The sequence below is a fragment of the Leptodactylus fuscus genome, chromosome 6 (genome assembly GCF_031893055.1).
Source record: "Leptodactylus fuscus isolate aLepFus1 chromosome 6, aLepFus1.hap2, whole genome shotgun sequence".
Taxonomy (NCBI): domain Eukaryota; kingdom Metazoa; phylum Chordata; class Amphibia; order Anura; family Leptodactylidae; genus Leptodactylus; species Leptodactylus fuscus.
In genome coordinates, this window is record NC_134270.1 from 71,034,638 (window position 1) to 71,060,237 (window position 25,600).

Sequence of the window (25,600 nt, forward strand, 5' to 3'; positions counted from 1 at the left end):
CAAAGAGTGCCAAGAAAATATTCCCCACACCATGACACCACCACCACCAGCCTGAACCGTTGATACAAGGCAGGATGGATCCATGCTTTCATGTTGTTGACGCCAAATTCTGACCCTACCATCCGAATGTCGCAGCAGAAATCGAGACTCATCAGACCAGGCAACGTTTTTCCAATCTTCAATTGTCCAATTTCGATGAGCTTGTGCAAATTGTAGCCTCAGTTTCCTGTTCTTAGCTGAAAGGAGTGGCACATGGTGTGGTCTTCTGCTGCTGTAGCCCATCTGCCTCAAAATTCGACGTACTGTGCATTCAGAGATGCTCTTCTGGCTACCTTGGTTGTAACGGGTGGCTATTTGAGTCACTGTTGCCTTTCTATCAGCTCGAACCAGTCTGGCCATTCTCCTCTGACCTCTGGCATCAACAAAGCATTTCCGCCCACAGAACTGCCGCTCACTGGATGTTTTTTCTTTTTCGGACCATTCTCTGTAAACCCTAGAGATGGTTGTGCATGAAAATCCCAGTAGATCAGCAGTTTCTGAAATACTCAGACCAGCCCTTCTGGCACCAACAACCATGCCACGTTCAAAGGCACTCAAATCACCTTTCTTCCCCATACTGATGCTCGGTTTGAACTGCAGGAGATTGTCTTGACCATGTCTACATGCCTAAATGCACTGAGTTGCCGCCATGTGATTGGCTGATTAGAAATTAAGTGTTAACGAGCAGTTGGACAGGTGTACCTAATAAAGTGGCCGGTGAGTATATATATTATATATATATTATATATTCACAAGTAAAAGAAGGAAGCACTTCAGGAAATGGAAAAAATCCATACCAGATGCATGACTTTTGATCCTTGGTTCAACAATTTCAAAAAGTAAGACAGCAGTCCACCTCATGTGTTGGGTTCTTCTGCTCTCCATTAAGAATAATGGGTGCCACTGCGCAAAGTATTTCTTGGCTGCGCATATCCTTGATTGGCACCATGCCGTCCGCTTTAAACTTTGGTTGCCCTGGAGGGATCCCTGAGTCCCCTCCCACTTACCGCCCTTCCCTGGCTTCATAAGAAGTTCTGGACGGAGGGCAGAATCTATCCACTCCCTTTCGTGACGTGTCAAACGCTCAGAGTGTGTCGCTCGTACGGGGGAAATGAGGAAACTATTTAGGAACGACGGTCGTCTGACTCCGATATCGGTTAACCCGAATTTCCCTGCCATGCTTGATTCTCCATTCTTGGACCATTCAGTTGGCGACCCAGTTCTTTGTTTTAGGCATGTCACTTTGACTTCTTCTCTCCTTCCCCGCGTGGAACTGCTGGCCTGGACTTTGCATCCCAACTCGGTCTCCGCGTATTGTCACTTTTCCTAACTCTCCCATTTCTATTCCTCTCTGAAACTCTCTAATGACCTTCATAGGCCCCTACTTCCTCTCGAACGCCTCCGCCTCTCATCGCTGACCCCTGCTCATACTGGCTCCCACCTATATGAGGTACTACTGGAAAATCCCGAGGCCCCTTTGCTTGCCTTTGTAGGGGTTTGGGAGAGGGAGTTGGGGGTCTCTTTCCCACCAGGTGTGTGGTCATCTGCCTTTACCGCATGCCATAAATTATCCATCTCTTGTAGAGCGCAGGAGACCAATTATAAAATTCTCTCCAGATGGTATAGAGTTACAGTTCTCCTTCATGCAATTTATCCCTCCACGTCCGACAGGATGTCTCTCTGATCGAGGTATGATGGCCCACATCTGGTGGGGATGTCCGCTCCTGCGCACTTTCTGGACTGGGGTTGTTCACCAGGTCACAGGGGTAGATCTTGAGGATGACCCTGCTCCTCTGCTCCTCTCCATATTCACGCGCAGATTTAGGAAACCCATTCACAGGCTTTTGGGATTCATGCTGGTTGCAGCTAGGTCAGTTATCCCCAAACTTTTGAAGTCTCAGACCCCTCCCACACTTCTCTCTTGGCTGAAGGAGTTTTTCCACCTTCGCACAATGGAAAACCTGATAGCTTATCTCCACCCTGAGGAAGGGATACAACAACAGACTTGGCTGCTCTGGAACTATTTCTATTATTCCGACGATTTCCGCACCCTGTTCCCCTCTGTACCTTTGTAAGACTGTCGTGTGTCTTTGTCTTTATGTTTTATGTCCCCATTCAATTACGTTCATTGCTACTGTTGCTTGATATTTTTCCGTTTTATACTTCTTTGTATTTTGACTCTGCTGCGTCAGAGTTTATATTTACTCCCCTTGCCCTTCCCCTTTCTCCTTTCCATTGACCCGCATTATCATTTCTGGTCCCCGCCCCACGTCCCCCTTCATCCCCCTCCCCCCCCCCCACCCTCTCTCCCCACATTGTAAAAAACTTTTTGAAAAACCTTCAATAAACTTTAACTTTAAAAAGAATAATGGGTGCCGTCAGAAGGACGTAGTCACAGCCCGTACAATGCAGAAATTATAATTCCAGGCACTCCTTGGTGTGTTGAAGGAAAAATAATTTCTTTATTGTGTATCATAATATGGGGTCATAGTACCCAAGTACAGACTGTGTAACAAGTTCACATAACATGTCATAAACATATTTGCATCACATGGAATATGTACAGAGGTCCAGTTATAATCTCAGCGGTTTTGATAGTAGAACCCTCATGGGTGGGAGGACCAGGTACCAAGTGAGGTAAAAATCTGATTCATGACAAAGAAAGTGATGACCAACAGAGAGTCTCTCAATAATATGGTAAGAACCACTACAAGTGAAGAATGCCGTGTACAGCATGTGTGAGCCGCCGGAGGAGTCAGGGACCTGCCACCTGGACTTGGGTATCATGACCCCATATTGTGAAACACAATAAAGAAATTCTTTTTTCTTCTACACACCAAGGAGTGCCTGGAATTATAATTTCAGCAGTCCGCTTCAAGTGAATATTGATGAATTCTTTGTTCACCCATAACGTACAACTCGGTTATCTGCAGAGGCTTGTCACAGATCACAAACATAAGGCTGTGACACTGGACCGACAATCTGTGATGACACAAGTAGGATCCCCTTACTAAATACACTGAATATAGTGATGTATTGGCAAAGAATATACATCGCTACTGGTCGATTTTATGAAATAATTTGAAATATAATATACGTAATTTGAGTTTCCCAATCCTCCTGGTTATGTTGTACAGGGATTTATAAAATTTACATGTTAGGCCTGGTTCACATCTGAGTTCGGTATTCTGTTCTGGGAGTCCCCTGAACGGAATACCGAACGGATTGACAAGCGGTCGGCAATGAAAACACACGGACCCCATAGTCTATACTGGGATGCGTGCGTGTTCCACGCAGTCTCCACATGAGTCATTCGGAGAGGAGAGTAGATCACCGTGCAGAAAGCACACGGACCCTATTATAGTCTATGGAGTCCATGTGTTTTCATAAGCTCACCGTTTGTCAGTGCGTTTGGTATTCTGTTCGGGGGGTCCCCAAGAGGACCCCCCCGAATGGAATACTGAATGCAGAAGGGAACCAGGCCCCAATTTGGTAAAGGCCAACATTGGTCCTGGAAAAAATAGGATTCGCTGTTCTATTAAACTTCAAAAAAATAGGTGTTACCCCTGTTTGGGCTGTGTGAATTTCTCACTTATGCTCCAGGGGAATATTTTTCAACATCTTGTGATGGCTCAGTTCAATAATCACCGGTTCACCATAACTTATAAGAAAATTAACTTGCCAGTTTCACAACACATTGGCTGTTGTGATTTATTTTCCCACTACATCATTCTCCATATGAATATTTTTCTAAGCATATTGTTCGGGTATTTTTGGACATGGAGATACCTTTTACTTGGTTTATTTTTATATGTGTTCAAGAGAAAGGGGGTTATTTGCAATTGTAGTTCTTTTTATGTTAAAATTGTTTTTTATTGTTATTTTTAGACCCCCCCCTGGGGGTCTTGACTCCAGGGGTCAATCCCTGATATAATACATTGCAGTGTTAGTGTATGGCAATGTTTAGTGCAGCCTATAATATAATTCTATTGAGGTTAGGTTCACCCCTAGGTTGTTCTTATTCAGGACTACTTAGCTTGTTGAACATGTGAGATTTGAGATCAGAAACAGGTAATAGAGAGGGACGTACAGTATAAAGCGTGTGGCAACATAAGTAGTTTATTTTTTTCATGGATAGAATACTGACCCATTTAATTTAATGGTTGGTTCACAGTAGTGTTTGTATTCCGTCCGGAAGGAGTCCGCATGGAGACCCCCTGAATGGAATACAAACGCAATTACAAGCACTGTGCTGTCAAAGCGTATGGACCCCATAGACTATAATGGGGTCTGTGTGCTTGCCGCGCGAATGATTCATGCGGGCAGTGCACGGCAAGCACAAGGAGCCCATTATAGTCTGTGGGGTCCTTGTACTTTGACAGCACAGCGCTTGCAATTGCGTTTGTATTCCGTCCGGGGGGTCTCCATGCGGACTCTAACCGGACAGAATACAAACACTAGTCTGAACCAACCCTTATGGAGAAATGCACAAACTGCTACATCCCGGCACAGACATTTATAAACAGGTACTTTTAATAAAGTAATTATAGTTTATTATTACAATTTTATTATAATTTTAATTTTCTTTTTTCACATTTCTCCTGGTAATTTATTTGATTGCAAAAGATACCTCTTTTGGACATAGTGGGGCACATTTATTAAGCTATTTGCATCCTTTTTTTTTTGCATAAATTGTGTCTTTTTTTTTTTTTTTTTGCTCTCTTTCTGCCTTGCCCTTCATTTATGAAGCATTTACGCTTTTTTTGCTGCTCTCGCCACTTTAGTTTTTTTTTTTTTTTTCAAGAAAAGGGGGTGTGGCCTAAATGAAGATCCTTTTCACATGGTATTTATGACTTGCTCCTTTTTAAAAAGAGGCAAAAAGAGAACAAATGCCCTCCAGTACATGGGCAGTGTAAAAGAGCCCATCAGCTAAGACACTACTAAATAGGGGACAATTTTTTTTAGCAGAAAAGGGGCAAAGTGCACATGGCTGATAAAGGCACATCTAAACTAATACAAGTGCGCAACATGTAACAAGGAAGTTCGCCTACATCATAAATAAGCTCCTCAGTACAACTAATGCCAAAAACGCCAAAAAAGGGATAGATGAAATATACTCCCATTATTTTTGTTTTTTTCCTATAAACACTGCAAATATGTTATGTAATACATAGAAATTTTGAGGACTGAAAACATAATAAATTTAACAAAGGGAGTTAAAACATGTTTTTCATAGCACAAAATTCCCATTATTCGTAGCCAACGGTGGAAGTTTTCACCTCTACACACAGCCCTATTAGTTGGCACAGCAGCAGTGTCATATGCTTTGTGATAGTGGTTAGCGCTGTTCTATGTTTAAAGGTGTCAGTAACAGCATGACATCTTCTTATTGTACCTGGATTCCTCACTGATGAAAGAGCATGTTCACAACTTGCCGAAACCTTTGCTCATGTTGTGAGCGGATAATGGTTGGAGACGGGTTATTGTTCTGTGCAGTCCTTTGTACATTAATGGGGCTTGTTAAGTGCAAGGTATCTCTGACACATAGGGTTCAGAATCACTCCCACATTTCATTGGATCATTATATATATATATATATATATATATTTATATATATATATATATATATATTTATATATATATATATATATATATATTATGTTACCCAGCAACAGGGCTTTTTAAAGGATCATCTATCAATGACACCAGAGCCATAATATGTATCTATGGAGCCCTGTAGTCATCGCTACCTGCACCCTAATAAGGTTACATATCAGTTGGGCGCTATAGCAATTGTCTGCCCTGGTAGTTATGCTACAAGAACAATGTGTATGTGTACCTAATAGACTGAGTACAAAGAGATGGCCGCCATTTCACTAGTCTGGCAATAGCTGATTTTATTGGCTTACTTTTTACAATAGCTACCAATGTAGTCATCTTTAACTTCAATCTGTTAACTAACTGCATTGTATGATCACACAACAAAACCCATAGAAAACCATTAAAGAAGTCAAGTTGAAGATGACTTCAAGTGTTCATTTAACTTTTAATGAGTTGTGTTAAACTTGGCTACATCTTTATTTTCATGTCTTCCACAGTCACCTTTTACTCACAAACTATTCTATAAAATTATAAAGTATACTAAATGTTTTTATTCAAATTTATTTTGACATAATTGCTTTGATTTTTTGGTGGGCAAAATATAACAAATATTCCAAATAATAAAAATATTCAAAAATCAGAGGAACAGAGGGGATATTATAATGTTGTATCCCGCTCCTATTGCTTCTTATAAGGAACAGTAGGATTTATTTAAAACTCATTCAGAATTCTGCTTTCATTTCTAAGCAGTCAGCCTTTAAATATATGGTTAGATTATACCAAGTAATGGTCACGTTCCAGTAGATTATTGGGGCGCAGATACTGCAGATTAATCCACTGAGCCTCTAGCTATCCAAAGTGGAACTGGATTTTGTGGTGCTTATGCCCCAGCCTAAAAGGGGTTTTCAGGACTTTGATATTGTAGAAGATTCCAGAAGTTAAGTTTTAATGGCCTAACCTTAGGATAGGCCACAAATATATGTCAGCCCCAATAGGCAGGTCATGCACCGATCAGCTGTAATATGCCAAACAGGGGAAAAAGCAGATAAATCCACTTCCTATATAGTGGCCAGGCACTGTCACTTCATTTTGATAAAAAGATTAAATGACCAATCTACTAATTTCCAATATGATTTATGTTTCACTGTCTCACTGTGAGTGAGAACATGTTTTTGTGCTTTCAAAGGCAGCAACCCAAACATAGCTAGTCCTTGTACCAGACCACTATGGTTCTGTTGGCATAGTGTAAGGACAGGGAATCAATCTCTATGCCCTTAAATTTCTTTCCATATCCCTCCTTTTCATATTCCATAAGCCTCCCCTCCTCAAAAAAATACAAAACTGGATGATCTTTGACCCCCCACCCCCACACCCACTGTATAAAAAACCCTTTATTAGCTCACAGCATATTACTTCCCTTTCCTGAACCTCACGCTATATAACAGCCCCTCTACTAGCCCCCAATACATAATATGGCCTCATTCACGTGTATGGCCCCAGTATATGGACCTTCTTTTTTTTGCCCCCACACAGTATATGTTCCCTGTTTTTTTGACCTCCACACAATATACTGCCCCCATTTTTCTTAACTTCCCCGCACAGTATTTGATTTCAGGTTTTAGCAGTCTGCCACTTTCCCCAACTGTGGCAGCAGAAATCTAAATACAGCACTTGGTTAAAATATAGCATGTGACCAGAACAAGATGCATGTTGTTGATGTTAGGCAACCTATTTTTGTAGACTATATCTATGTATCAACTTTATACTTTTGTCACACATAGGCAATGCAAACATGTGACCATACATATCAAAAGAAAATAAACCATAATAATCTAAACTATAGATTTCTTACCTATTAGCTGCAAATTTTTGTGCAATATATCCTCCCGGAATTTGTGTTACTATATAGCCCCAAAAGAAGGAGCCATGTATCATTCCAACTGTTTCAGGGTCCCAGGAAAATTGTGCTTGCTGGTACAAATAGAAAGAGAGATACATTAGGCATGGTACAAAACTCTAGTAAACATTTTTATAAATGGAAAAAACATTACACTATTTCAATCTTCATGACTATGGCTGTTCTGCAAGGAACACTTTAAAGGGAGTCTATCAGCAGGAGAATTGGTGGTATCACATTAATGACAATACCTTGTAAGGTGGCTTCTACACTTTCCAAAGATGGCTTTCTTATTCTGCACTGTATGAAAATCTGCATTTTATTTTTATGCAAATTAGCTGAAAAAAGTTTTAGTGGAGTTTCCATTTCGGGATGAGCTTCACTCTGCTCTAGATAATTGCCCCTAAATACTGCTCAGCTCCTCCCCCATTGCTGGAGCGACATCTTTCATTTTGTCACATTATGTCTGCAGAAGAGCAGCAGGATAAGAATTACCCCTAAAGCTCTTTTCAGCTAATCTGCATAATAATGAAACCTCGGTTTTCATGAGAATGGAGCTACAATGCAAAATAAGAACGGCATCTTTGGAAACTGTACACGCTACTGTCATTAGTCTGATACCATTGATTTTCCTGCTGACAGACTACAATTACAGATTGGGTAATCACTAGTAAGTCAAAAGCATGATCCAAACCAATGATGTAAACAGAAATTTGGACATCTCTAAGTTGGGGTTGGGTGGTATTATAAAATTGCTTTGTTGGTCTCAATTTTTACCATTCTCTACCAAGAAAACGACAAAGAAAACTCATCAAGCCACCTCACCCTACCAATTTTTGGACCACTTTGCTTCTTGGCTTCCCCACTTTTTATCCAGTGACATTCCTACCCTCATCATGGGTGACTTTAACATCCCTATTGACTCCCCTCAATCCCCAGCTGCCTCCCAGTTTCTCTCATTAACCACTTCTCTTGGTCTTTCACTATGTTCCTCTTCTGCCACACATGTAGGTGGAAACACGATTGATCTTGTCTTCCATCGACTCCTCACAGTCTCTAAATTTACTAACTCTGCTCTGCCCCTCTCTGATCATAATCTTCTGTCTCCCACCATCAGCGCCCTCTCCCCTTCACAAGATGCACCTACCCAACACACATATAGGAACTTACGTGCTATCCACACCCATCACCTCTCAGATACTCTACAGTCCTCTCTGTCCCCTATCTCCTCAATCTCCTGTCCCAATCTGGCCACCAGTCACTATAATGAAACCCTTAAAAATGCATTGGATGAGGTGGCTCCCCCTCCACTCGTAAAGTCCCACATAGGAGGCAGCAGCCCTGGCACACGCCACAGACACGATTTCTTCAGCGGTGCTCTAGGTGTGCCGAACGTCTCTGGAGAAAATCACGTTCACCTGCAGATTTCCTCCACTTCAAATTTATGCTTAAAACATATAGTTCTGCCCTCTACCTCGCCAAACAAGACTACTTCACCGCCCTCATCTCTTCTCTCTCCAACAACCCTAAAAGGCTTTTTGAAACTTTTCACTCCTTACTCACACCAAAGGTGCAGACGCCATTCACAGACCTTAGTGCCGATGACCTTGCCACTTATTTCCATGATAAAATTGATAAGATCCGTCAGGAAAGTACTGCCCAAGCCCCAGGTGGCATTGATAACCTCATCAACCGCACTTCAGCCTGTCCATTCTCATCTTTTGAACCTGTTACAGAAGAGGAAGTCTCCCAACTACTTTCTTCATCTCGCCCTACAACCTGCAGTAGTGATCCCTTCCCCTCACACCTTCTCCAATCTCTGTCCCCTGATGTCACAACTTACCTTACTAAAATATTTAACCTCTCTCTCTCTTCTGGAATCTTCCCATCCTCCTTCAAGCATGCTGTTATAACTCCGCTGTTGAAAAAACCCTCCCTGGACCCATCCTGTGCTGCTAACTATTGACCCGTCTCTAACCTCCCCTTCATCTCTAAACTCTTGGAACGTCTGGTCTATACTCGTCTAATCCGCTATCTCTCTGCTAACTCTCTGCTTGACCCCTTACAATCTGGTTTCCGTGCTCTGCACTCTACTGAAACGGCTCTCACAAAAGTCTCCAATGATCTCCTGACGGCTAAATCCAATGGTGACTTCTCTCTTCTTATTCTTCTGGACCTCTCTGTAGCCTTTGACACTGTTGACCATCATCTCCTCCTCACTATGCTCCGATCAGTTGGCCTCAATGACACTGCGCTCTCCTGGTTCTCCTCTTATCTCTCAGACCGCACTTTCAGTGTATCATTTGCGGGCTCTGTTTCCTCCCCGCTTTCCCTTGCTGTTGGGGTTCCTCAGGGCTTGGTCCTAGGCCCCCTGCTCTTTTCTCTCTACACAGCCCCCATTAGACAAACCATCACCAGATTTGGCTTCAGGTACCATCTTTATGCTGATGACATCCAATTATACACATCTTCCCAGGACATCACCCCTGCACTCATACAGAACACCAGCAACTGTCTCTCTGCTGTCTCAAATATCATGTCCTCACTCTATCTGAAACTAAATCTCTCCAAGACTGAGCTACTACTGTTTCCACCATCTAATAGATCTGTCCCTGATATATCCATTGCAGTCTCAGGCCTTACTATAACTCCTAGGCAGCAGGCCCGCTGCCTCGGGGTCATGTTTGATGCAGACCTTTCCTTCACCCCTCATATTGAATCACTCGCACGTTCATGTCACCTACACCTCAAAAACATCTCCAGAATATGCCCTTTCCTTACCAGAGATACACTAAAGACACTTATTGTCTCTCTGATTCATTCTCGCCTTGACTACTGTAACTCCTTACTAATCGGTCTTCCCCTCACTAAACTCTCCCCTCTACAATCTATTCTGAATGCAGCGGCCAGGCTCATCTATCAGGCTAGACGCTACAGCGATGCCTCTGGTCTGTGCCAGTCACTACACTGGCTGCCTATTCATTATAGAATAAAATATAAAGTTATCACACTCATCCACAAAGCTCTCCATAATGCCGCCCCTCCCTACATTTCCTCCCTCATCTCTGTCTACCGCCCAACCCATGCTCTCCGCTCACTAAATGACCTAACACTTACATCCTCTATTATCAGAACCTCCCACGCTCGTATACAAGACTTCTCCCGAGCTGCACCACTTCTCTGGAATGCTCTACCCCGGACAATCAGATTAACTCCCAATTTCTACAGTTTCAAACGCAAACTAAAGACACATCTTTTCAGACAGGCCTATCACAATGTCTAACATAAACCCTTAACCCTCCTCTGTCTCCGCTCCCACACTTCCCCACATGATATGATGTCATCTAAGGATAACTTTATCTGTCCAAGCTCCATCCACATGTTACAGGACACGACTGTCAACTGCTCATAAAGTCTTATGTTTATGCAATGACAGTCACCTCTATTACAAAAGTGTCTGACCTCTGCATAAGCAATGCCGCCCCTGCTACCTCTTGTGTCACCCCCTCTACCTTATAGATTGTAAGCTCTGGCGAGCAGGGCCCTCAGTCCCATTGTGTGAAATGATTTTCTTTGTAATGTATCTTTCTGTCTAGATTTGAACCATACAAATTGTACAGCGCTGCGGAATATGTTGGCGCTATATAAATAAAATTTATTATTATTTATTATCAAGCATCACTACTATGCCAAATACCTAATCATTCACATTTTATCCACTCTATATTTTTTCATAACCTCCCCCCCCAAAAAAAAAAAATAATTCATTTTTTATTTATCCTATTGTATAATTTATTCCTCATTCCAAATTTTCTCATCTGTTCCAGGCAGAGCATATTCATATTCAGTACAATGTTTGCACAACCCTGGGACTTTTTATTGCCACAGTCCACTCTGAAGATTTCTGCAAATTGATGGTGTTGGTTGCATGTAGTTGAAGGATATCTGTCTTCCTTTTCTAATTATGCTGCAGGGGATTTGGTTGAATCTAACTCCCTAGAGTTTTCTGCTTCGGACCAGAACATCTAAAAATATGTGGATCAGTGTAGGGATACAGATAGGGTGTACAGATAGGGCCATTATACAGATATAGTCATCCCTAACTTGAGTCTGATAACTCACTGCATAATGATAACTCACAATAAAAACCATTGAAAGAAATGAAAAAAGTCAAGTTAGCCTATATTCATATGAATACTGTAAATGACTAGAGATGAGCGAACACTAAAATGTCCGAGGTTCGAATTCCGATTGTTTGACTGTTCAAACGGATTTCAAACCCCATTATAGTCTAATAATTCAGGGGTACGCAAAATTCGATAACATTATACTTACCAAGTCCACGAGTGACGGTCGGGCTGGATTCTCCTTGAAGTCTTCTCCTGGTGCAGCGCCCCCGCGTCTTCTTCCGGCTGGAATTCACTCTGCCTAGGCATCGGGGCCTAGGCAGAGCCGACTGCGCATGCGCAGTCAGCTCTGCCCGGCCCGACGCCTGAGCAGAGCCGACTGCACATGCGAGGGATGCCTAGGCAGAGTGAATTCCAGCCGGAAGACGCCGCGGGGACGCTGCACGGAGAAGACTTCTAAAGGTAAGAGAAGAACCAGTGTTGATTGGCAGAATGTATAGCATTCTGCCAATCAACGCTGGTTCTGCATCGAACCTTAAACTTCGAACAGCTAATAGTGTTTGATCGAGTACGAGTATTTCGAATACCGTAGTATTCGATCGAACACCTACTCGATCGAACACTACTCGCTCATCTCTATAAATGACATTACTTTCAATGTCTGTAAATGGGGGCTATTCACATGACTGCATCGTCAACATATAGGTCATGTTCTAATTTTGTCCGTTTTCATGAATCCTTCCATACACTGTAATGTATGAGGGATCTGTGAAAACGGCCACCCCTTGGGTGCAAAATGGCCATGAAAAATTATGAATCTTAGACCACATAAACTTGGTTTGGCAATCTACTACTACTTATTCACCTACCACCATAGGTGACTGCCTCAAAATTTCTTATTTTCAACCTATGGAATATTCTATATCCACCTTCTTTAGTAGCTTGGATTGTAAAACTCGATCACACTTGATAACATGGTGAATTGGTCCTCCTTCCCAAGGATTCAGATCAATAAGATGCTCACATGTAGTACTGTACATGTGAACAGTAGGATGGAATAAAAGAAACAACTGGCTACATTGGCCTATGCATTTAAAGCCTACACAGCCTGTACATAACTCTCCAACCACATTCGCTTCTGGGGGGTCAGTGTATATCTGTTATGATAAATATTCTTACCTCCATGACGAGTTTGTTCCCTCTGTATACTGTGTTATTATTCACCATACTAACAATGGCCACACCCAGGTTACATCTGATGCCAAAAGAGATACAGAACCCAAGTCCACTCATAATGGCAATAATGTAACGTCGGGGCAATCCAAAGCATGTACAGTCCACAACAGGCTGACGTTTCTCAGTCATAATCACAGGCCTTCCTTCTTCTGTCAACTCGATTGTTTCCCCATTTGTCTGCCTTTTCTCCAGTATCCTGCAAAAATGAATATGTTTTAGTTAGACTTATGTCCGGAATATAAATATCAGTGCTCCTACTTCTCCTATGTACAGAGCTGCTGTGGGATATTTAGTACGGCATGGCATCTACACTTACTATAAGGCTGTTGCTTTAAAGTTGCTATGCCTACCAGTCAAACTTTGGCTGGATCTGTTCAGCCAGTGAGAGGTTGGAGATGCAAAGCTAGGACTGTATTCAGTGCCCAATCAAGGGCTGATGCAGGTTACTTTAACCTGACCCTTTCTTATGCAGGTAGCTTTGATTGCATTAGTTTTCTAGGCTCTGTGTTCTCAGAACTTGCTTCCAGTAGCATTTTCTGTTTTCTGTCAATTACCTGGTTTACTGATTTTAATTTGTCTTCCTGGTTATCCCCTCTCTTGTATGTATCCCTCTGCGACTTTGGATACATACAAACTTTTGATCACTTTATATTCCATTTTTATTTTTGGGGATGGGGGGTTGTGGTGATCAAAAAAAGAAGCAATTCTGTCATTGTGTTCTCTTTGAGTTGCAGGATAAATGATATTTCAATAGTTTACTTACGATACGATACGTACGATAATCTTTTATATGTTCTGTATTGCAGTGTATTTTTCTTTAAGCATTAGCCTATTTGCATGGTATAATAGAAATACTAAGATGACAAGGCTTGTAGTCTACAACTGGCTGCTAACATTTGCATCACATAAAGAGGGAGGGTTTAAACAGGGATCCGATAGGGAGATAGTGCTCAGATACTACAGTCATTATCAACCACAACATATGAAGGGTTAATCATGGAACTGAGTTATCTTTGACCCTGGTCGCTGCAGGCTGGGGTCAGCTGTACAACACACCAGTCACATATAGATCATGGCATATTTTTTCTGTGCTCATATATGCCATACATTGGACACAGGGGGTTAATACAAAATGTTCTCTAATTTACCCATGAGAATAAATTTATATAAAAACATGTGACATCTGGAATGAACATGACTACAAGATCAGAAAATATTTGTCCGGTTTCTAACCAGACATTGGTCTGCATAGAGACTGTAGTCACAAAACAGCGGCATAGTCTTTAAAGTGCAATACTAATAGAAATAGACATGCTTCTAATATATGCACAACCTCTCGCCAGCACATTCCCAGCCTTATACTAGATTACTGAGCTAAACATATTAGATGCATAGTAACACGCAGAGCAAAGCAGTGTATAAATGTATCATCAGCCATTTTGTGGCTTTTACTATAGAACACAAAATGGTTCTCTTATCATTTCTGAATGACAAGTTTGGAAATGTTAACTTTTTTTTTCTGCCATTTCAGTGTTTAAAAATGGCTCATTAACAGCTGTGAAATCTTTCACTTCCACATTAAAGCTGAGAAAAAGAACCTGAAAATCAGTGGAAAAAAAATTATCACTTCTCACGTAGCAACTATTTATAATGCGGGGTAGGAGGAGAACATCTACCAGACTATCCGGTGATAGTTTCTATATTTAATACTGATTTATTGGGGACAACAATGTATGTCTAATACATTGTACTGTACAAAGGATAATGTCTGATTACCGCTATACTTTAGTAGATTCTAAACAGTGGCTTACATTACGTAACTTATTAACTAGAATGTTCACAAACGAAAGAAAATCACCAATTTATTATTTATCTCAAACCCAAAGAAAATCCAAAGCAGCACAAGATACACTAAAGGTACAAGGTACAGCTAAAATCCACCATAGCTAAGTAACAAAAAGGCAGCACCAATTTAAAAAAAGATACAAAAGTGAACCTTTAATCCAAAAAGCAATGTTTCGGCTCAAGTGAGAGAAGATGCATGAAAAAGGTTCCAACCAAAACATTGTTTTCGGATTAAAGGTTCACTTATGTATTTTTTCCAGGAAATCTATCTATCTATCTCATATCTGTATATAATCTACATACCAGATACATAGATAAATAGATGATATGATACATATTAAACTATAAGATACAAATACTAGACAGATAGACAAATGAGGATGATGAGAATTGGTTGTATTCTAACAAAATATCTCTGTGTGTAACTGGCCGACACACAAAGTTTCAATATCTGTAAGATCAGTATAATATAAACCCAACTGAGCAGAAAAAGGTCTTAAAACATATATCCCAGTACATGGGAGTGGGAGGCATTGAATGCAGATAGATAGATAGATAGATAGATAGATAGATAGATAGATAGGTGGGTAGATAGGTGGGTAGATAGGTGGGTAGATAGATAGATAGATAGGTGGGTAGATAGATAGATAGATAGATAGATAGATAGATAGATAGATAGATAGATAGATAGATAGATAGATAGGTGGGTAGATAGGTGGGTAGATAGATAGATAGATAGATAGATAGATAGATAGATAGATAGATAGATAGATAGATAGATAGATAGATAGTTGGGTAGATAGATAGATAGATAGATAGATAGATAGATAGCTCTTATTAATACAAGTCTTGTAACATTTATGTGTAATGTGCTCTTAATGAATCACAGTGAACGCAATTTATAAAATTTTACATATTTTTAACGAAAATGTCTTCAAAATACAAAATAAATTGATGTGTGAATGGTCAATTGGTCTGATAGATAATTCTCTCATCTGCCATCTCCTAGTTTTAGAGAGTTTCTGGTCTTAGTTACAACAAGAAATGAGCAGAACATATAACTTAATAGAGTTATCTGATATCGGATAGACATGATCAGTTCAGACTTCCAACCACTGCATATAAACAAGAATGGTTCAATTCACAGACAGCAAACAGAGCTCATTACTCAATGAAATGAATTGGAATATGAATTGCATTCTATAAGTAAACTTGAAGGGGTTGTCCAACAGGAAAAAAATGTTGACAAATGCTCAGAATGGGTTAAAAAAAAAATAAAAGAACCAATACTATCCTCATGGTTTCCCCATCACGCTCATCTCTAGGTCTCAACTTATCTCTCCTGGTTGTGGCTTTTCACTATAGAGATCAATAGGGGACATACAACATGAGGGGTGGGGAATCATTACTAATGTATTATTTACTAAATTTTATTATTAATTCTGAGCCCTTTGCCCAATTGTTTACCTCTGGACTCTCCCTTGCCCCTTTATTTTACATAACAATAACTTTAATCTACATAAATCCAGAAAACTTCTTGAAGCAATGTTTACATGTAGAACAACCAATTGTTTAAAAGCTGTTGAGATAGCAAGACTATTTAGTACCCTTAATATATGTCACCATTCTTACTATCATACAAAGACGCCTTTATAAAAATAAATAAAACATTTTTAAAAAATTATAATTTTTGTGTATTTAACAAAATTATAAAAACTATTTTTATACGTATTTGCAGGGTCAAGTTAGGGATGAAAATTACAGTAAATACAAACATAAAGGGGGGCAAAAAATGGTGGACTATGTTGGCCGGTAGTGTACATCCTACTATTACCATAACAACTGCCATGTGAGTAAATTTAACCAATTAAGCCCATTGATACGTATCCAACAAGGATTACTCCTGACAGTTTGTACAGAATTAAATACCATCTGCTGTTAATTGCCATTAATGAGAAGGGAATCCACATAGAGTAACCTACAGATCTGACATTGTCTAGGGAAGCCTGCATGTCTGTGCTGCCAGTGCGCATAGTATGTAAGAAGCATAATGTATAGAAATATTTGCTGATGGTTTTTTCCAGAATTGAGATATTTATTATCCATCTTTAGGACACCCGGCAGCCTCACCAGTCATGGCTGATGGAACTGAGTGTGTACATAGCCAGTAGAAGACAGCTCTATAGACTATGTAGTGACAATGATTGGGCAATTTATCGATTTGATTCAGCTCAATCACTCGATATGATCTTCCTCAATCTTCCTACTTCTTCCTTATAATGGACTTGTTTGCCAGATAATTTTTCAGATACTGTTTTCTCTCTAGAATTATTGTGATTATACATGACAGATCATTTTTCTGACATATGAGACAGATGTCTATCAGATCTGTTTGCCATTTACACCCAACAATGTAACTTGTGTTTGCCGACATTTTTACATTCAAAAGGTGCACAATTTATGAATGGCCATCCCTGTGATTCTTTAGGATTAGATATTACTCGTACAAAGGTAACTCCATTTTAACCCATTTGCAACATCAGGCAGATGTATGGCTGATTGAAGCTGGGGCAATGTGTGTTATACAGCAGACTCTGGCCATGATTCGTGATAGTACCAGTTGCAATTCCCATGGTCATCTAAACTGTTAGATCACATGGAGCCACAATTTTTAAACCAACCAGCAATTTTGCAATGTCAAAACAAGTTCTAGATTGATGGTTATGAAGGCTCTCATTGTAGAGTTTCTATTACATCCTTCCACACGATATTCAGACAGTTTAACATGGCACGGATTTTGAGGCGCCAAATTCAACCTTGAATCTGCACCCATTGTATTAAATGGGAGGCAGAGATCAAAGCAGGACAATGAAAAAATAAGCATCCTGCTTTATGTTGTCAGAGATTCTGTGGCTGATTCAGCAACAAAACCAGAAACGACCACTACACTCATTTGGGTCATTCATCTAAGCCACTGCGGAAATCCAGAAAGTTAGAAAGCAGTGAGGAATTTGTTGTGGAAGACTGCCTCATATTCCTCTTTCCCATTTCTTAATCTTCCATTGAAGACTACTACCTTCAAATTTCAATGCATGTGCAAGTTGGCTCTGACAGCAGGCCTTGGAATTCACATGTGGGCGGACATTTTTTTGTGGCCGCTTATGCGAGCAGGTGCAGTACGCTCTGTACTCCATAGAAGTGCAGGAGCGTACTACGCATGAGTTGAATTTTGACCCTCCCACGCGCCGGAAGAAGACAAAAGAAGAGGCCGTTGCTGAAGAAGATGGAGGTGGTGCTGGAGAGAGGTCAAGCACTGGGGCCCGCCCCCAGTGCTGCGAGAGAACTCATTTGCATACCGTCAAAAAAAAGGAATTTCAAGCGAACAGCAACGCGGAGAAGACAACGAAAGGTAGGAGACGAATAGCCATTCTTAAGGCTATTCCGACGTGTTAGTGAGAAAAAAGTTTAAATGATAGGATCCCTTTAATAAAAAGTTGTCATTTCCTCTCTCTGTCCCCAAAAAAATTGAATAAAAAATGGCTAAAATGTCATAGGCTCCTTATAATGGTACCAATAAGCACTTCAACTTTTCCTACAAAAAAGGACCCTTAAAAAGCTGTATAGATAGAAATATTAAAACGTTATGGGAGTCAGAATATGGTGATGGAAAAAATTCTCATTTTCACAGAAGGTAGTAAAGCATAAAACATACATAAATGTGGTATTGCTGTAATGGTACCCATCTACAGAATATGCATAACGTCATTTTTATCACAGTGAAAACAAGGGCAGAATTACATTTTTTTCCATTCCACTGCATAAATATTTTTTTTTTTACTGTTTTGCACTACATTATATTATACTATGGTGCCATTAGAAAATACAACTTGTTCTGCAATAAAAAGCCCTTATATGGATACCTTGACAGAAAAATAAAGGAAAAATGATGTCTCTTTGAAAATGGGGAGTTAAATAAAATGCAATCTGACATTCTGCTTTGTCTTCTGAAGCATTTCTGTATAGGTTAACTGCTAATATGAATACACAACCCCTATAGTTTATGTACATTTCTGGTTTACCATAGGGGGAGCCACTGCTATATGGAAACAACCTGTTGCAGGGAGTATGGACAGAGGTTGCCGGTTGTCCAGTTTGGAAAATACCTGCTTAGGAAATTCTGTGTTAGATAAACTGGAGAAATTCTCCCTTTCATCTATTAGCTGGAGGAGAAAGCAGCTACATGGACCTGACATATCTGTGATTTACTTGGACATACCATTCATTTACTGTGGAACTGTGTAATGCATAATTTCCCCTGCAGGGGCACTGTAGAAAAGTACTGGCTATAGAGGATCTCTATGGGTTCCAGAAGTCAGACATCTTTAGTTTAGGTTATTGTATGGTTCCTTATAACAAAAAAGGATTGTCCAAAGTGGACAGCTGATCTAAGTAATAGAAGATGTCCTAAACTGATGCCCATATCATATCAGAATGTTATATATATAAGCAGTAAGTAAGAATAAGAGCCTGGTTATAGCTCCTAAATACCTATAAATATCTGCCAATTTTCCACTGAGTACTTGACTCCATGTCCCTGTCAATTCCTGACATTTCTCATCTTGTTTAGTCAGCAGCTCTCAGATGGAGTTGTTAATTGAGTGTTTCATTATTTTTTCGCTTGCAGGGGTCCTGCATTGCAGGGAGTGTGAACATATGGTGCTGGCACCAGGATCTTCAGGAAGTGGAAAAGATGTGTAGCAGACCTCCACTCTCATAAAATATGCATCAACACAGCCAGCAAGCCCCTACCCATCCTATAAATAAATAATCTCACATGAAGGCAGGGGGCTGCTCTGATACCCTGGAACCAATCTCTCATTTTATAAGGTTTCAGTGCAGAAAGGAATATTGTCAGTGGACCTTGGACATGTAGCCTGACCTTAACATAAAGAGCAATATAAAATATTACACAGGTTATTACACAGTAATACTAATATACTGTAGAATTTTCTGCAATGAATGTAGCAGCCCATTGCTACAGCAGAGTAGATTCTGGAACAAGGAATACTAAGCAGAAGGCGGACTGTAGACAGCAACTCCCAAGTCACCTTTTTATTCTTCTTTGGAAAGATTGATCATTGCCAGAAATGCAGTGTTTCACAATCTACAGATCTCTGACTGTTGCTACTCTAAGACTATTATCTCGTGGCAAAAACTAGGGAGAAATAGATTGGGTGAACATGTCACTATAATATACTAACGTGGCTAAGTGGTTAGAATTACAGCAATGTGGGTCTTGGTGCAAGTTAGACCAAAGACAATGTATGCACGGAGGTTGTATGTTCTCACTGTGTTTGCACACATAACTCTAAAGACTTCTTATTGAGGTCCAAATGTATGTGTATGCCTCTAAATATAGAACTATGAGCCCCATTGGGGACAGTAAGTGACAAACTCTGTACAGTTATAAGGCATATGTTGATTCTATATACATAACACAAATAAGTAAGCAAAGGCTATGTTGTAGGTTTCATTACGAATGAAAAAATCACATAAGAAAAGGTCCTGCATGCAGGACTTTTTCATTGGACAAAATATCAGATACCTATTGGAAATACTTTGTACCCCTTAATAATCAATAGGATCTAGTGGAATCAGTTTGTATCCATCAGCTTATATTTAGCATTATTTTAGACAGTTTATGAAATCTGCCCCAATGTGTATAGACTTCCAATATCACTCAGTCATTGTGAACCTTAAACTTTCCATCTCAACATATGAAAACCATTATTTCTGAAGTATTACTCCAAAATGGTTGAAAAGTGTCACTATGCATCTAAGAGGCTCAAAGGCTCTATGTACATTGTCAAGGTCTGGGGTTGCTAGGTGGGGTGGCATAAACACAAAAGTCCAGTTTCTTTAGTCCAAAACAAAGGTAGAGTTTATTTTCACTCAAAAATATAGTGCAGCAACAAAAGGAAACAATACAAAAATAAATCCCTGCCCGTCTAGGCTCTAGCTGAACATAGAATAGGTTACCTCACCTAGAATAACAGAAATCCAAAAGCCAGTAGAATCATTCAGGGCACAGCTCCAAAAATATTACCTCTTTGTCTGCTCTCCAGCCAAGTTGTGCCCACAGTCTGCTGCTGGAGCTGACTTCTTAAGCCTCCCTTGATGAGCAGACTCTCTGCAGCTGAGTCGCTGCCAGAACATCCTCAAAGTGTGGACTGGAGGGGGTGGAATGACAGGTACCACTACCAATCCTACCTGTCATTCCTAAAAATCCAGCCCAGTAACTGGGACTTTGAAATAACCCTCAGCAGACAATAGTTATCTGCTGAGAAACATTCTTTCTGGAGTTTTCTCATCTCACCCCTCCATTACCTGACCAGCCATCAGCTTACAACATATACCATCTATATGGATGAGACATATGTGAACACACACACAAATCGCTATCCCTCTTTATAATAATGAAACCTCTGGTATAGACTGTATACACAGAATACGTCTTCTTGTAGGTTTCTGGAAAGATTCAGACATGTGACCCAACCTTCCCAGCAGCAGATTCTTTATTTACCAGGTTATCAGTCAGCTGCTGTAATAAACATGGTCTTTGCATTCGTTGTTTGGTGTCACTGACACTGCTTTTTGACATTATTTGTCTTACCGTATGTATTTCTCATAGAATATACTATACCCTGGCTCTACAATCCATTTAATGGCTCCATTTAAAATGCCAGATCTGGATTAAATATCCTTTTAATAGGTCCAGGAACCAAGGATGGAGCTGAGGAGAGGTCTAGGTACCTAGGCCACCAAGGCCTAGGAGAGTGCCCTACATCTCACAGGTCACACATCCTAAGACTGGCCATGTTCCTAAATCTACATGCAGTTGAAGCTTTGTATTTCTGAAACGTAATGTTATTAACAAGGTTCCAGAAGGTTCCAGGTATTGCACCTGAAGTTCCATGATATTGAAAGTCTTCTGAAAGCTTCATGTTCTGGAAATTCTGTGTTCCTGTAGTTCTATTTTTTAAAGTTTTGTATGCCATGTTGTTAAAGCTATATGTCCTGGAGATCTTTCTTGTTGAAGGCCTTAGCTCCAAAAGCCCAATTTTACAAAGGCTGTGTTCTTAAATCTGGTTTTTAGTTTGTGAACCTCAGATTTTCTGAATTAACAGTCTTTTGTCCATTCCATGCTCTTTGTTCCTATTATTCGGTGTTCCTAACACTCTGTGTTCTAGAAGAATCTTGATCTTGATCCTATACCCTACTCAAGCTTTGAGTTCCTGAAGCCCTGTCTCGAGCATTTCTGTTATATAGTATCCTACCTCTATCTATTATTACAGTCACTTTTTAGCTACTTTGATTCTACCTAGTGCCCCATCTAAAACTCTAGACAGTTTAAACTTCATTCACCAGGTTGCAGTAATTAACCATTTACGTCTTCAAAGCCTTAATGGGGTTTTCCCACCTCAGGAACTTAATCCATATTCACAGGGTAGGGGATAAGTAACAAATCAGTGGAGGTCCAACTACTGGCACCCCCACCGATCACAAGAATGGGGTGTTTTTCTCTCTAGTAGCAATGGGACTTCCATAGATAGCTGAGCATTTATGAGCTATCGACTCCCAGCTCTGACCTCTGTATAGCGGCTGCCCTGAACAGTAGATCTGTGGGGGTCCTGGGTGTTAGACCCCTGCTAATCTGATATTGATGACCTAGCTGAAGGCTACATCATCGATATTGTATCTATGAAGAAACAATATAAATTTATGCAGCTATGAGCAATCTATACTTTTAGATGGATGCTTAGATCTGGTGCTTTTATACTATCTATATTAAACCTCAAGTTTGCTGATTCCATAATATTAAACAGAGAATGATCCTTTTTCCATTTCCGTATATCGACCACGTAAAGTCCACGATCTGAAGTTTCCAATATGACCTTGAATTTTAGTTGAGTCAATGTCAGAACAGCAATTCTGACAGCAATAATTTCAAATGTCATAGAGGGTTATGTCTACATCCCCGTCATATCAAGACACCATAATATTATATTATAATACAAAAAGATGTTTTATGGGAAGGTATTGCCTTATTATTAATAATTGAAAACAAGCTCCTGAAGAATAGTGATCCTGACAAGAATACCTATATGTAATCTGTGTGTATTGTATAATAAATTGTAAATGAATCCAAGGGAGGACATCATAAATGTGACATCTACCTTCACAGCCAATCTTTATTACTCTAATACAGTAAGAAAATGAAGCAACTTTGCAGAGAGTCTTAATGTTCTCTTGCTTTGTATCTACAGCTCCTATGCAGACAAACGAGTCTTCATCAATATACAGAAATTGTGTCTAGTCATGTTCCTCGGTCATACCAAATGTAGATGTAGCAAAATGTAGGGTGACTAATAGAAGGGAGTGTGACTGAGAAATCAGAGTAACAGGCTATGTTTGTAGTCTTGAACCATGAAGACAAAAAGGTCCACATAGGAGCTGTATATACACATAGCTCTGCATAGGAGTATATACAAATTGGAATGCAATGTTGTTGTTTTTTTTTAAACAGGACTATATTCAAAGTTGCTTATTTGAGATGTGTTAGAGCAAATGTGTATAAGAGAGAATTATATAGGTAAATATATGTTACAGTGTCTATCTGTGTAACTTTCATTCTCGTCAGGTTTTTTTCAGCATGTTATAGTATCTTATTGAACATCCTTTATATCGGATCAAGCCTGGACAATTTGAGGAAGTCCATGCGATGAATACAGAACCACTGCTGTCCATAGGCTATGTTTAGGAATACAGTGCAGACCTTTTCACTTGGTATCTAGTCTTTCTACTGTGGGAAAGTTAGATCGGTAGAAGCAGTGGTGCAGACCCAAGCAGTTAAGACAGGGGCACAAAATATGCAGCAAACTGGGTTGTTTAGAAAAAAAAAACAGGAAAATAAATAACTTCAGGCACAAAAGAAAAAAAAATGCAGCCTTAATTTCAGGCAAAAACAAAATAAATACCTGCTCGTCTGAGCAACTAACTAAACAGAATTGATAACCTAACTATACACGTGGCTTACTTACAGCCACACAAACAAAATAAGCGCAATATTGTCTCACCGGGCTCAGGGTTACAGGACAGAACCATACACCTCCTTTCATCTCATGTAACTGGACTGCAATGCAGGAGCTGCAGCCTTTTGTAGCCCAGTAATGAGCCCAGGATCTACACCTGGGCTGAGGCCTACTCCAGATCTGCACTGGACCACACATATATCAGAAACCTGGGGCTTATATATCTGTACTCCTGCCCTCTGCATGTCATCTTCTCACACTACAGATAAGAAATATCTTATTGGTTATTAGTTTATGTGAGTCAGTTTGCTAGGGTCTTACTATATTTCCATTACTAAGCATTAGATGTTGTTTTGTATTCACATAGGGGATACTGATAATAGTAAAATGGTCTTCATATATGTCCTCATTACGTGATGGCCTATCAATGCTATTCTCTGTTGTTTTCAGTATAAATGTGCTTGCAGTTTGATGATATTGAGTGTGAGTATTACACCTCCCATACAGTACTACCAAGGCTTAATATTATATCAAATCCCATTAGGTGCAGCCCCTGACGTCAGACCCGCTCTCTGATAATTGAATCATGACCTTACTTTGCTGACAGACTGACACTCATCAAATGAGAAGGGAACTGGTCCCTAAACAGATCGGAAAGTGGATTTAAAAGAGATATGTATTAAAGAGAATTTAACCACTTGGTTCCAGTATAATGTGGCAGCCATTGTCACTAACATATCTCAGGTTATCTACATAGTCATTACATACAGTGGGGTGGATTCACTATGGCTAATGTCACAAAATTGTGCAAAAGCTTAGTATACATGCAGGTGCAATGGAAGAACAGAGCGTTATTTTGAAAACTAATGTATTTTATCATTATCATTTATTGTTTGGCGTAACTTTCGTGGTACTGTGACTTCTTCAGGAGTAATGAGGATATAATGCAATTTTTAGAGATTTACTCCAAGATCAGGGCGGAGTGAGTTTGTGCCAAGAAACGCAAATTTGTAAGTGCCATGCAGGACACAGCAACGTTTTTATGAGAAATCACATATAATAAAGACAGACACAAATCTGTCGGAAAATGACATATATGGCTAATAGTTATTACGGATAAAAGTAGGCAAAAAATATGTAATTTTTTAAAATGCAAATGAAGTGATGAATTCCTCCCCCATTGTGCCAAAATTCTGGACAAAATTCTGGACAAAATTCAACAAAAAGCCTAATCATTGTTGATATTGTATGAAGAACTATAAGGCCTGCTTCACATCTGCGTTTGCTATTTCCACTTGGGGACCCTCCGAACAGAATACCAAAGGCATTAAAAAGCGGTGAGCAAAGAAAGCACACGCACCTCATAGACTATAATGGGATCAGTGTGTTTTCCACACGGTGTTGGCACGATTCATGCGGAGAGGAAAGTCATTCTTGAAGTACTGCTCTCTCTGCATGACTCATGCGGACATCGAGCGGAAAACACACTGATCCCATTATAGTCTATGGAGTCCGTGTGGTTTCATTGCTCACCGCTTTTTAATGCGTTCAGTATTCTGTTCGGAGGGTCCCCAAGCGGATTCCCTGAACGGAATACCAAACGCAGAGGTGAACCAGGTCTTATGTCCATATCCACAGGTCAGAAATCTCCTTTCATCCCATATCGGGATACCAGTACTTTATACAGTATGATGTAAGATAGTTTGGAGATCAGACAGCATGGGTGCTTCCTGTTATATCTCTATATCCAGCAGGTTCACCCA

At 40.1% G+C, this 25,600-nt stretch overlaps 1 protein-coding gene across 1 annotated transcript in view; it reads right to left on the bottom strand.

Moving 5' to 3' along the window:
* Window positions 1-25,600, bottom strand: part of SLC17A7 (solute carrier family 17 member 7) — an 87,421-nt gene that overhangs the window by 45,316 nt on the left and 16,505 nt on the right. The window contains exons 2-3 of the mRNA XM_075280194.1: window positions 12,844-13,096; window positions 7,493-7,611 (exon numbers count right to left, since the gene is read on the bottom strand). Coding sequence (XP_075136295.1) covers window positions 7,493-7,611; window positions 12,844-13,096 — 372 coding nt within the window. The remainder of the gene's footprint in view (window positions 1-7,492; window positions 7,612-12,843; window positions 13,097-25,600) is intronic.